This window comes from Ranitomeya variabilis, chromosome 1 (genome assembly GCF_051348905.1).
Source record: "Ranitomeya variabilis isolate aRanVar5 chromosome 1, aRanVar5.hap1, whole genome shotgun sequence".
Taxonomy (NCBI): Eukaryota; Metazoa; Chordata; class Amphibia; order Anura; family Dendrobatidae; genus Ranitomeya; species Ranitomeya variabilis.
In genome coordinates this window covers 597,073,416-597,086,011 of record NC_135232.1, presented here as the reverse complement: position 1 = coordinate 597,086,011, position 12,596 = coordinate 597,073,416, and the positions used below count along the sequence as shown (strand labels likewise).

The 12,596-nt window shown below is 43.0% G+C and overlaps 1 protein-coding gene across 1 annotated transcript in view; it reads right to left on the bottom strand.

Annotated features, from left to right (window-relative positions):
* Positions 1-361: 361 nt before the first annotated feature.
* The window catches only part of LOC143808125 (uncharacterized), a 118,606-nt gene continuing 106,371 nt past the window's right edge, over positions 362-12,596 (bottom strand). The window contains exons 4-6 of the mRNA XM_077290478.1: positions 5,339-5,482; positions 4,464-4,498; positions 362-3,142 (exon numbers count right to left, since the gene is read on the bottom strand). Coding sequence (XP_077146593.1) covers positions 3,116-3,142; positions 4,464-4,498; positions 5,339-5,482 — 206 coding nt within the window. The 3' untranslated portion in view covers positions 362-3,115. The remainder of the gene's footprint in view (positions 3,143-4,463; positions 4,499-5,338; positions 5,483-12,596) is intronic.

The window sequence follows — 12,596 nt, the reverse complement described above, 5'->3', positions numbered from 1 at the left end:
AGAGGCCTAGCTACTTGGCTATTGAGACTGGACTGTGTGGAAGACTTCATGGTGCTGCTTGTCAATATACTGGAGTCTTTGTCTGCCATCCAACCCACAACATCCTGGCAATTGTCTGGGTTCGTCAGTGGTGTACCACGCTGACCACATTTTGACAGGAAGCTAGAATGAGATCCAGTCACCTTCTGATCTGTAACACGGCCTTGGCGGGCACCACCACATCCATGCCCCTTAACGTCACCATTTCTCATATTGAATGCTTTATGATTATGAAAAAAAAATCCCTGGCTTTATTTTTGACAAGTACCCCAACAGAGGTGTTATGTACAAATTCAATATATCTAGCAATGTGTGGCTTTTTTTAAGGTATCAGCTTTATTACACATGGCAAAAGCAGACTCACAAAAATTAGAGATAAATAGTTTTCGTATCTCTGCAGGCTTTGCAACAGTTGTACAACTGCTAGGTACAGATACGCTGTTTTAAACCAATAGAAAATGCATAGGCTTGTGCAGATTGGTCAATGGCACTCCTGTCTCTTTCCATTGAGGAGGCTGCTTCCAAGTAAAATGATGCTTGTACATGTTCCTGACATGGGTTTCAGGCCTGACATACTGACCACAATACAGGCTCTCGCTTGTATACACTGTATTCAGAATTTAATTCTAATGCTTTTGGTGTCTGGTAGAATCCAATTTCCTGACATTGATCATACAGCTCACTCAACTCCTGTATTATATTCACCTTGCAGCGGCTTCACCCGCTATGACAGTGGTTCCATTAGGATCTGGTGGCAAAAATAAACCGTGAACCGTGCACCTGCTGCACCTCTGCTAATTGTTTGTGAGGGCCGCATAATGACATGGCGGTGAACATGGTGGCCAAATTTCAAATAGGCATATTTGAAATGCATTCCACTATCTTGCTATCTATTTGGCATGAGGGATGGTCTTCACAAATGTAGGAGTGACAGCCCTCACAAAAGTTACAATAAAAAATAAAGCCAAAATGTTCTGTGTGAACATATGCTGAAGTGGAGATTTTTTTTTTAATTTTTTTTTTTTTGCGTTATATACATGTAATCATGACAGAAATAAAATTTCTTAGCATTTTTCCCTTTAAAACAAAAAATTTTGATTTGGTTTCGTAGGTCTTTTTAAAAATCCGTAAAACGGCGCAATAAATATTCCTGGATACCATATGTGTATCAGAAAGGCATGCAGTCATCTTCTCCATGCTGTTCCCATTTAGTCTTTGCTTTTTCCCATCCATTTCAGCTTGTTTCTCATGCCCCCAGACCTGTTTGTTGGGTCAAGCAGAGAAATATTCGGCTTTCCCATTGACGTATGAATACACGAATATTAGAAATTATTTGTGACGATTTTCCCGAATCCAAATATTTCACTATTCGATCATCACTAATCATTACATCATTAAAAATACTGTAAATTAGCTCCTTAATGAGCCAAAGAAGAAAAGATATTAAATGGATTGAATACGTTGTTTAACTTTATCAATATCAGAATGTATGGAAAAATTAACAGGTAACGCAAAATACTAACAAAATAATTATTTCACTTTTTTTCAAAATATCATGGTTATTAATTAGAACACAAAGTAAAGAAAAATGTAAAGATTTTTTTTTTTTAATATGCATTTTATAAGCCATAAAATTCTGGGCTCACGTTGACTATATGAAGGAAAATCCACAAATTGAAGATTCACTTTGTTTTTGTCTAAGCAGTTATGCAGATATCCAAGTCCATGTGACCAACTGGGACTTACAGATTTAGATATAAGTGGCTTGAAGTGGTTGACCACTACTGGAAAAACCCAACTTAATCAATTCGTGACTCCCAACTTCCTATTGGAAACATATGAGCTATCCAGTCCTAAATTTTAAAAAATGATGCAAAGTAATAAAAGTAGTAATAGTCTCCTTATGAAAAACCCTGTTGCTTCCACCCCAATATTGCCCTATTTTTCCACAAGTCTACATACTTCCTGTTCTGTTGGATGGACATGTGACCACGGCAGCCAATCACTGACCACAGCAATGATGCCTCTGGATGGATCAGTAACATATTGGCTTGGTGATTGGATGCAGAAGTCACATTAATTAGCAAGAAAGTACACAAACTGGCTGGGGACCCAGACTGTGTTGTAACTGGAGCAATAGGAGATCAGCAAAGTAAATATAAATTTAAAAAAAAAAAAAATTTTAGTTGCTGATCGATCCCTTTAATGCATATCATCTGGGCAATATTACAAGTAAAATTAGAGGTATGACTTTAAAAGCCATTAGACCAGTATTAAAAATGATGCATATGTTATAACAATCTGGTGTGCTAAATCTGGGAAATCAAGGTTTGATTACACATGTTAATTAGAGCTTAATTTAGGGCTTTTCAGTGCACTTGTCTCCTTTATTACTCAACTCCTGGTACCACCTTCTTCTCGTTGATTAGCAGGTCCATCCTTTGCTACATTAGGCATTATGTCAGCCAAGGGTGAAGTTGCAGATTTATTTCTGAGCACTATCACATTGAATCATTACAAAACGTATGGTAGGGACTAGCCGCTACTGGAAGAGACTGGGAAGAGTGAAGCAATGAGTGGCGCAGAATCGGGTGACATAGAAGGCCCGTAGATGACCCATTGGGAGTTATGGTGAAAGGGGCTAGTTGAGTATGATATTTTATTGTTTTTTAACCCCTTTCAGGTCCACATCAATACATCAAAATGGTGGCTAAGTCGCCTAACTTTTTACTGGATTTCTATTAATCAATTTTCTCAACATTTGAGTATACTCAAATTTGCTAATTTGCGGAAATTCGAATTGAATTCAATGAATTGATAATCCATTTGCTCATCCTTACTTCAGTTTCAGACCTTCAGTTAAAATATTCAAATGTTAAGCATTTATAGATAGCATGAGTGACGTAATAGAAAGGAATACAGCAGATCCTTTAGAAAAAGCACAGCTAAAAGTATGCTGCATTAGAGAAGTTCAATAAGGTGAGAAAATATAAAGCAGAACACTGGGAAAACAAAGTTTGAATAGAAGTAGATAGGGCTCGATGAGCACAAAATAGTCAAATCTTGCAATGATGGATTATGATTTTACTGCAGCATATGTCACCTGAAAAAAATTACAGAAAAAGAAAATTAATAATGAAAATAATAATTATAACAAATAAACAGTGTAAGGATGTCTTCAGTCTAGGAACGGACATATTGCATGTGCTCAGTCACAGAACAAGTGGAATTGGGCGTAAGGATCGCTGTAGCAGAGGTTGCGACTGGGACAGGGCCAATGTGGGAAGGAAGTCACCAATGCCAGCTTCTATTTCAGCTAAATGTGCTTACGAGGGGATCCATATTCAGCTGAAGTGTATTGCTGCACAGGGACACGCCAACCCCCTGCAATGCAATACAGGCCGTCGTCCAATAAGAGTCAGACAGCTGACATTGGCATGCCAGTCACCAGTGGTGTTTTACAGTGACAGCACACTGAAGTTGTGGGAATAGAGGAAAGTAAGAAAACTGTATATGTTTTAAAATTTAATGTATTGGAAAAGAGCAGCACAATATTATCCCAGGATATTGGATGGGGAGAATTATACAAGAAAGGGGCCCATTATTGGGGGGCATTATACAAGGAAGTAGCTCAGGAGGAGGCGCATTATACAAGTATGCAAAGAAAGGACCTAGGATGGGGAGCATTATACAATGAAGGAACACAGGATGGGTAGTATTATACAAGAAAAAAGACCAGGGTTGGGGGGCATTATATCAGGATGTGGGTCATTAGATCAGGAAGTAGGCCAGGATAGAGTACATTACGCCAAAAAGGGCCCCACAATTGGGGTTATTATACCAGAATGGGACTCTAGATGAGTGCTCTACGCCAGGAAGGGGGCAAGGATGACAGCCATTATTACAGGATTGAGGCCACGTTGATAGGGGGTTATTATAGAAAACAGCCAGGACGGGGGACATTATTACATGGGGGGTGAACATGCATGTCATTATAGGATCTACAATGTTACAAAGGCCCATACATCTGACCAACATGCAGGCCCAGGTCCAAATTTTACATCGACCACCATTGCATTCTAGCTATGCCACTAAATGAAACTCTTTATATTTGTAGATGCAGATCATCTGCACAGTGCAGAAAGGAGATAGGATTTGTCATATAAGCGAAGACAGACAGGGGACTGCGGATGTATTACAGGTGAGCGGCAAGATATTATTATTTTTTTATGTTGCTTTCATTATGCTTTAATGTCTCCAGAGACCATAAGAAGGAACACTCCATTTGCAACAATTAAATTCAGGGTCAAATTCAAGCGAGCTGCCAAATTTGAAATTTGTCAAATTCGCTCATCACTAGTAACGTTCCCTCCTAATATTAATCTAATATTTTAATGTTGGCACTAATGTATTCTCATACTCACCGACTCATCTTCAGGTTTAAATCGCACATGACGTTCTAGAAAACGAAAAAATGTGTATGATTAATTTCTATTTAGGCCACTCTTGCAGTCGATCACTGTTCTTTCTTAGATGTTACTGCTATGGCAGGGAAGTTATGGTGCTTTTGCTAAAATAGGGCACTGTAGTTGTCACTGCTCATGGGTCACTTTAGGGCACTACTATGGAAGCACTCTGGCGGTTACAATTTCATTTTAAGCATGCACGATGGCTCCCACCAAGAAAAACATCTGCAAGGAGTTTGTATGTTCTCCCCATGTTTGGAAATTTAGATTTTGAGCCCCATCGGGGACAGCAATGATAATGTGTGCAAACTATAAAGCACTGTGGTATATGTTAGCGCTATATAAAAAATAAAGATTATTATTATTAAGCAACTTTAAGAAGCACTCTGTGCAAAACCATTATAGTGCCAAGTGCTGGAAATAAGAGGAGCTTCATGACTCCCTTTTAATTTGTTACCTCCGCAGACCGAGAGTCCAACATTAATCTGTTTAGTCAGAGGGTGTTCCACTGATGGGACCCCCAACAATTAGCTGGGGAAAGCTGACAACAAGTAATCATTTTCCCTGCAGCACACTGCCGGAAAGATGAAGAATTACACATAGCATAATTAATTGGCCACCAATGTAAGTTATGGATTTGCCCTTTTCTCCAGAGCAAGAGACACTCTTTGTAGCTGCACGCAAACTCTGGCTAAAAAAATGAAGGCTCTAAAGGGTGGACCCCCTCAGAATTCCCTACAAGGATGTATGGAAACAGATTTAAAACCTGACTGGGACATAGTTAGAAGACATTTATTTAAACATTTTTCTGCCCACATTTTTGGAATTCATACCAGAGTGAGTTTCTTGACGAGGAGTATCTTTTGACAAAGTTCTTCGTCGGATGGCAAGAAAAATCTGATGTATAAGGATGATGCTGATGATAATGGGTATTCCCACGTACAGCACAATATAGCACTGCATGCTAGATGACTGACCTAAACCAAAAAGAAAAAAAAAATTGAGAAGAACTTTCAGTGGTCAATTAACTTTACACTTTAGATATTTATCATCACCACGTTTCTTGATGTTCCTCTAGAATGCATAAGTAGAGATGAGCGAATAATTCATTATTCTGTTTGGGTTACTTTCGTCGAATATGGAAATATTTGCCGATTAATTCGGCGAATATTCACCGAACATTACCGAACACCATTAAAGTAAATGGGAGGCAAAAACAAACGCATGCACAACACCTTAGAATGGCCCCAAATGCTGCCAAAACACATCAAATGAGGGTCAGACACCAGGAAAGTGGCCTCAATTCACCCACAGTACAAATTGCAACATAGAACTGCAACAATCAGTCAGGCATGAGGTATCGGGGTCTGGGACAGCATTTACAGCTTTCCACCGAACGTCATAGTAAGACGAGGTGGGTGAGGGATCGGTGTAGGGCCCCTTTGCTGGGAGCCCTGACAACACATGCAACACCTCTACCTCCTGTCATGCTGAGCCACACTCAGGTAGCACAATTATCAGTTTTCTAGACTACCATTGTCAGAAAAATTTAAGGATAGTAACACAAGCAGTTGAGTGCAAGGAACTGGAGGCCTGACGGTCTCAGAGGCCTACTGCTACAGGCAACACACATGAAGGAGACCTAACAAGGAGTGTTCACATTTCCAAAAATTATTGGCAGACACCACCAAAGTGGCATCAATTTCACCGCAGTAGAAATAGTATAATCGGGACCGACAGGTCTTTCACTACACCCAACCCAGCAGATGAACACCTTACCAGGAGTGTTCACATTTAAAGAAATGAGGGCCTTACACCACAGAAGTGGCATCAATTTCACCACAGTAGAAATAGTATATTAGGGACCGACAGGTCTTTCACTACATCCAACCCAGCAGAAGGACACCCTACCAGGAGTGTTCACATTTAAAGAAATGAGGGCCTGACACCACCTAAGTGGAATAACTTTCACAAGAATAGAAAAAGTATAATTGGGACTGACACGTCTTCCTCTACAGCTAACTCAGCAGATGGAGACCAACCATGACTGTTCACATTTCCACAAATTTGTGTTAACATCATCAACAGCAGCAATAGCCACAGAAGCAACACTAAAGATATACACAGAATACGTGCAGTTACGTGACATTAATGCATCACACTAAAAAATGCAATATCACCTAGCCTGTACAGTCTGTGATTGGGTGCAAAATTCCTTGGAGATCCATGACTTGTTCTCTTAATGAAATTTAGGCAGTCAACACTTTCGGGGGACAACCGTATGTGCTTATCCGCCAGGACACCACCAGCAGCACTGAAGACACGTTCTGAGAGAACACTAGCTGCCGGGCACGATTAAACCTCTAAGGGATGTGAGGCAAGCTCAGACCACTCCTCCATTTTGGAAGACCAAACTGTGAAAGAGTCCAAACCCTCCCTGATGGTATTGATATTTAGTTTTATATACTCCTGCACCATCCTCTCTATTTGTTCACCACGTTTAATACTCGGACTCTGTTGTGCTGGTGCATGAGTTGGTCTAAAAAAAGAGAGAAAGGACTCACAGAAATAGCTTCTTCCCTTTCCAGCACTGCTGCTGCTGCTAATGTCTTGGCGTCGATGAATTAACAGGCTAGAGGTTGGAAGTCTACAGCTGCTATGTGAACTGCGTGCTTCACTGCTGTCTTGGGGAAAACCTCTCTTCGGATTGTATAAAAGCGTGTTTCAATGCTCCAGCATTCACTGGTCCATTTCTAGGCAGGGAATTATCTGGCAAAATTTGGTTTTATAACGTGGGTCTAATAAACTCAGTAGTCAGCATTATTACTAATCATTACTATACAGGGATTATGTTGCAGATACTGCAGCAGGAAAGCATTTATATGTCTGGCTCTACCATGAGGTCCGAGCCCATGCTGTGTTGGTGGCTGGGTAACAATGAAGCTCTTTTCCTTAGTCCCCTCCTGCCAACCCCGAAAAACAGAGAGGGGAGAATTATCATTTTCATCCGACAGTTGCTCGCCCATCACCTCTTCCTCCTCCATTTGTTCCTCGGATCTTGCACCTTTGATAACAATTTGTCTGTTAACATCACCAGCTCCCCTCGATCGTAGTACTCCACCCTCCCTTGGCACCTTCCTGTATGATGACAGTCTTGAATTTCGAGGCAATGTTATCCCTTCTGCAGCCTCCTCTGCTTCCTCCTCTTCTTATAGGATCACCATCTCTTCCTGCAGGCTACTCAAAGTCTGCTCCAGCATATAAAATGCCTTGCAAAAGTATTCGGCCCCCTGGAACTTTTCAACCTTTTCCCACATATCATCCTTCAAACATAAAGATACCAAATGTAAATTTTTGGTGAAGAATCAACAACAAGTGGAACACAATTGTGAAGTTGAAAGAAATTTATTGGTTATTTTAAATTCTTGTGGAAATTCAAAAACTGAAAAGTGGGGAAAGGTTGAAAAGTTCCAGGGGGCCGAATACTTTTGCAAGGCACTGTAAATGACCGGAAAAGTGATGCTGATGACAGCGGCGTCAGCGCTAACCAACTTAGTAGCCATTTCAAAACTTTGAGTTTGAGAAGAGTGCAGAGTAGGGTTGAGCGAAACGGATCGGACAAATCTGGGAGTAGGAAAACAGCTTTTAAAGCCGGAGCAGCAGGAAAAAGTTTTGGCTTTCATTGCTGACTCAGCCTCTAGCTCTTTCGCCTCCTCTTCAGAAAGTTCCAAATATAAAAGCAGCGAGTCGTCAGTGGATGCTCCCAGGAACAAGACATTTCCTTGTGTCCTTCACCCAAACCAAAAGTGAAGGCTGCGTCAGGCGACACTACAGGTCACTCCATGGAGCTCTTTACACATACCGTGCCTGGGTTAGAAAGGGAAATTGTTAACTGACCATTACAAGATGAATCGGACATGGAGTGCACTGATGCACAGCCACAGCTAGATTATTATGCTGTTCCATTGACTCAGATCACTACATTGCCCTCGCAGTGTACTGAGCCAGAATCTGACCCTGATGAGACTATGGTGCCCCGTCTCGAGAGCTATAGCACCTTACACTGTGACACAGAGGAAGGTGCACATGACATTGAAGAGGAGGTGATAGATGACCCAGTTGTTGACCCAGATTGGCAGCCATTGGGGGAAGAGGATGCCACTGCAAGTAGCTCAGAAGCGGAGGAGGATTATCCGCAGCTGCCATCTACATCGCAACAGGTGTCATCTGGCAGGCCCGTATCAGGCCAAAAACGTTTGTCAAAAACAAAAACAGTTTTAGGACAGCGTGGCCATCCGGTGAAAGTAGGCAATTTTTTAACCAAGATCCGAATGATCAGTCAAAAGTTATCTGTAAGAAATGCTCAAAGACCTTTAGCAGAGGGAATAATCTTCAAAATTTAAATACAAAGTGCATGCTTAGACATTTAACCAGCATGCACTTGCAAGCCTGGACTAACTACCAAACGTCCCGTACCGTTAGTGCACCTGCTCAGAATGAAGGTAGTCAGCAACGCTACATTGCTTCCTTCACTGTAAGCCCACCGGTTAGGACACCACCAGCAGCAAATGTGCAGGTATCGTCGCAAGGCCAAAGCAGTCAGGGAATCACAAGGATATTGGTAGGAAACACTGTATGTACTCCAACATCAAGAATACGATCACCAACCCTCTCTCAATCCGCCATGTCCACCACAACCACCGCTAGTTCCACCATATGCAGCTCTCCAGTCCAGCTCACCCTACAAGAGACTCTCGTTAGGAAAAGAAAGTACTCATCCTCTCATCCGTGTACACAGGGTGTGAACGCCCACATTGCTATACTAATCTCGTTAGAGATCATGCCCTACTGGTTGGTTGAAAGCGAAGCTTTCAAAGTCCTGATGGCCTGCGCAGTACCACGCTATGACCTACCTAGTCGGCACTTCTTTGCGAGAAAAGCCATCCCAGCCCTCCACCAACATGTCAAAGACCGCATTGTCCATGCACTGAGGCAATCAGGCAGTGGAAAGGTGCACCTCACAACAGATGCATGGACCAGTAGGCATGGCCAGGGACGTTACGTGTCCATCATGGTGCACTGGGTTAATGTGGTGGATGCAAGGTCCACAGGGGACAGCCATAGTGGGACAGTTCTGCCCAGCCCACGGTCTAGGAAACAGTTGGCCGTAGGAATTTGCCACCCCTCCTCCTCCTCCTCCTCCTCCAGAAGCGAAAGCTCATCCACAGAGCGAAGTCACACGACCACTCCATCCGCAGCTGCCAGTGTTGCACACGAGGTGTCCCATTATCGAACAGCTAGTGGTAAGCATCAACAGGCTGTGTTACAAATTAAGTGTTTGGGTGACAACAGACACACCGCGGAAGTACTGGCTGAGTACTTGCAGCAACAAACTCAGTCATGGCTGGGCAGTGTTCATCTTGAGGCAGGCAAGGTAGTCAGTGATAATGGAAGGAATTTTATGGCTGCTATAGCCCTTTCAGAACTGAAACACATACCTTGCCTGGCTCACACCTTGAACCTGGTGGTGCAGTGCTTACTCAAAAATTATCCGGAGTTACCAGCCCTGCTCCTGAAGGTGCGAAGACTTTGCTCGCACATCCACCGGTCGCCCGTACACTCCAGCTGTATGCTGAACCATCAGTGATCGCTGAATCTTCCCCAGCACCGCCTAATAATCGACGTTGCAACAAGGTAGAACTCCACACTGCACATGGTTCAGAGGCTGTGCGAACAGAGGCGTGCTGTAATTAATTTGTGGGAGGATATACATACACGGGCAGACACTTGGATGGCAGACATGGAGTTGTCTGGTGTGCAATGGTCGAAGCTACAAGACCTCTGTCAAGTCCTTCAGTGTTTTGAGGAATGCACATGGCTGGTAAGTGCAGATGACGCCATCATAAGCATGAGCATCCCACTAATGCGTCTGCTGATGCAAAGTTTGATGCACATTAAGGAGCAGGCGTCTGCAGCCGAGGAGGAGGGAAGCCTTGATGACAGTCAGCCATTGTCTGCTCAGGGAACTCTCGTGGACGAGGTGGCGGATGAGGAGGAGGAGGATGATGGGGATGAATATTTATGGGAGGAGGATGCTTCTCAGGGGGCAATAGAAACTGGTAGCGTTGCAAGGTCAGGTACAGGGTTTTTGCGGGACACAAGAGATGTTGATTTGCAAGAAAGTGCTCCTCAACCCAGCACAAGCAGTGAATTGACACCTGAAACATTGGCCCACATGGCTGAGTATGCCTTGCGTATCCTAAAAAGGGACCCCCGCATTATAAAAATGATGACCGATGACGATTACTGGTTGGCCTGCCTTCTGGATCCACGATATAAAGGAAAATTACAAAATATCATGCCACATGAGAACCTTGAGGAAATATTGGCTACCAAACAAGCAACTCTTGTAGACCGTTTGGTTCAGGCATTCCCAGCACACAGCGGCGGTGATGGTTCTCACACGAGCCGTAGGGGGCAACATGGCAGAGGTGTTAGAGGTGCACAAATCCGAAGTGGCGTTGGACAGAGGGGTTTTATGACCAAGTTGTGGAGTGATTTCGCAATGACCGCTGACACGACAGGTACTGCTGCATCGGATTCAAAGTGACAGGAGACAGCATTTGTCCAGTATGGTTACAAACTATTTTTCCTCCCTTATCGATGTTCTCCCTCACAGGTCATTCCCCTTTGATTACTGGGCATCTAAAATAGACACCTGGCCTGAATTGGCAGAATATGCATTACAGGAGCTCGCTTGCCCTGCTGCGTGTGTGCTATCAAAAAGAGTCTTCAGTGCTGCTGGTTCAATACTGACCGAAAAAAGGACACGTCTGGCTACCCAAAATGTTGATGATCTAACCTTCATTAAAATGAAGCAATCATGGATTTAAGATTATTTTGCCCCACCTTCCCCTGCTAACACGTAGCTTGCCTGAAAAATGTCTTGCTTTTGGCCTCCTCTTACTGACTTCTCCAATTCCTCCATTTGCAGCTGCTGAATGTCCACCATAGGCCATTTTTTTACCTCCCTAAATGGGCTGACTCCCCCCACAGGGCCTTGGTCACCACCTGGCTTAAGCACACGTGCGAGTGCCGTTTGCGTGGACAGGTGGGTGGGCCCATTCTTGGGCGACGGCACTGGCACAGGGTCCTTCATAGTACAATGAAGTGTCTCTGACAGTGGTGGTGCACAACCAACGTTAGACACACCGTCGTAATATGAGGGGCCCTGTGCCAGTACCGCCACCCTCAAGAGAGTGTTCCCCCCCAGCTCGAACAGTGCTCTACCACTTGCAGTACTTACCTCTCCCTGCTCCACCACTGTGTAGTTTGTGCTGTTAAATCCTTCAATGGCACTGCCAATACAAATTTGTTGAAATGATAGATGATAGTTAAAATATACAGGGGCCCTGGCCTCCATTTAGACCAGTTAATACTTTGCGCCTACTACCACTGTCTGCTACTCAGCAGAGGAGCCCACCCCTGTACCTAGCTATGCCAAATGTTTATTTATGAACAATTTTTTGGCAGACATTTAGCCCACTTTATTATTTGGGCCTACTAACTTAGTCTGCTACTCATTACAATTTTCTGACACTGAGCAAAGCAATGTCGCCTGTTTATTTATGAACAATTTTTTGGCAGACATTTAGCCCACTTTATTATTTGGGCCTACTAACTTAGTCTGCTACTCATTACAATTTTCTGACACTGAGCAAAGCAATGTCGCCTGTTTATTTATGAACAATTTTTTGGCAGACATTTAGCCCACTTTATTATTTGGGCCTACTAACTTAGACTGCTACTCATTACAATTTTCTGACACTGAGCAAAGCAATGTCGTCTGTTTATTTATGAACAATTTTTTGGCAGACATTTAGCCCACTTTATTATTTGGGCCTACTAACTTAGTCTGCTACTCATTACAATTTTTCGACACTGAGCAAAGCAATGTTGCCTGTTTATTTATGAATAATTTTTTGGCAGACATTTAGCCCACTTTATTATTTGGGCCTACGAACTTAGTCTGCTACTCATTACAATTTTCCGACACTGAGCAAAGGAATGTTGCCTGTTTATTTATGAACA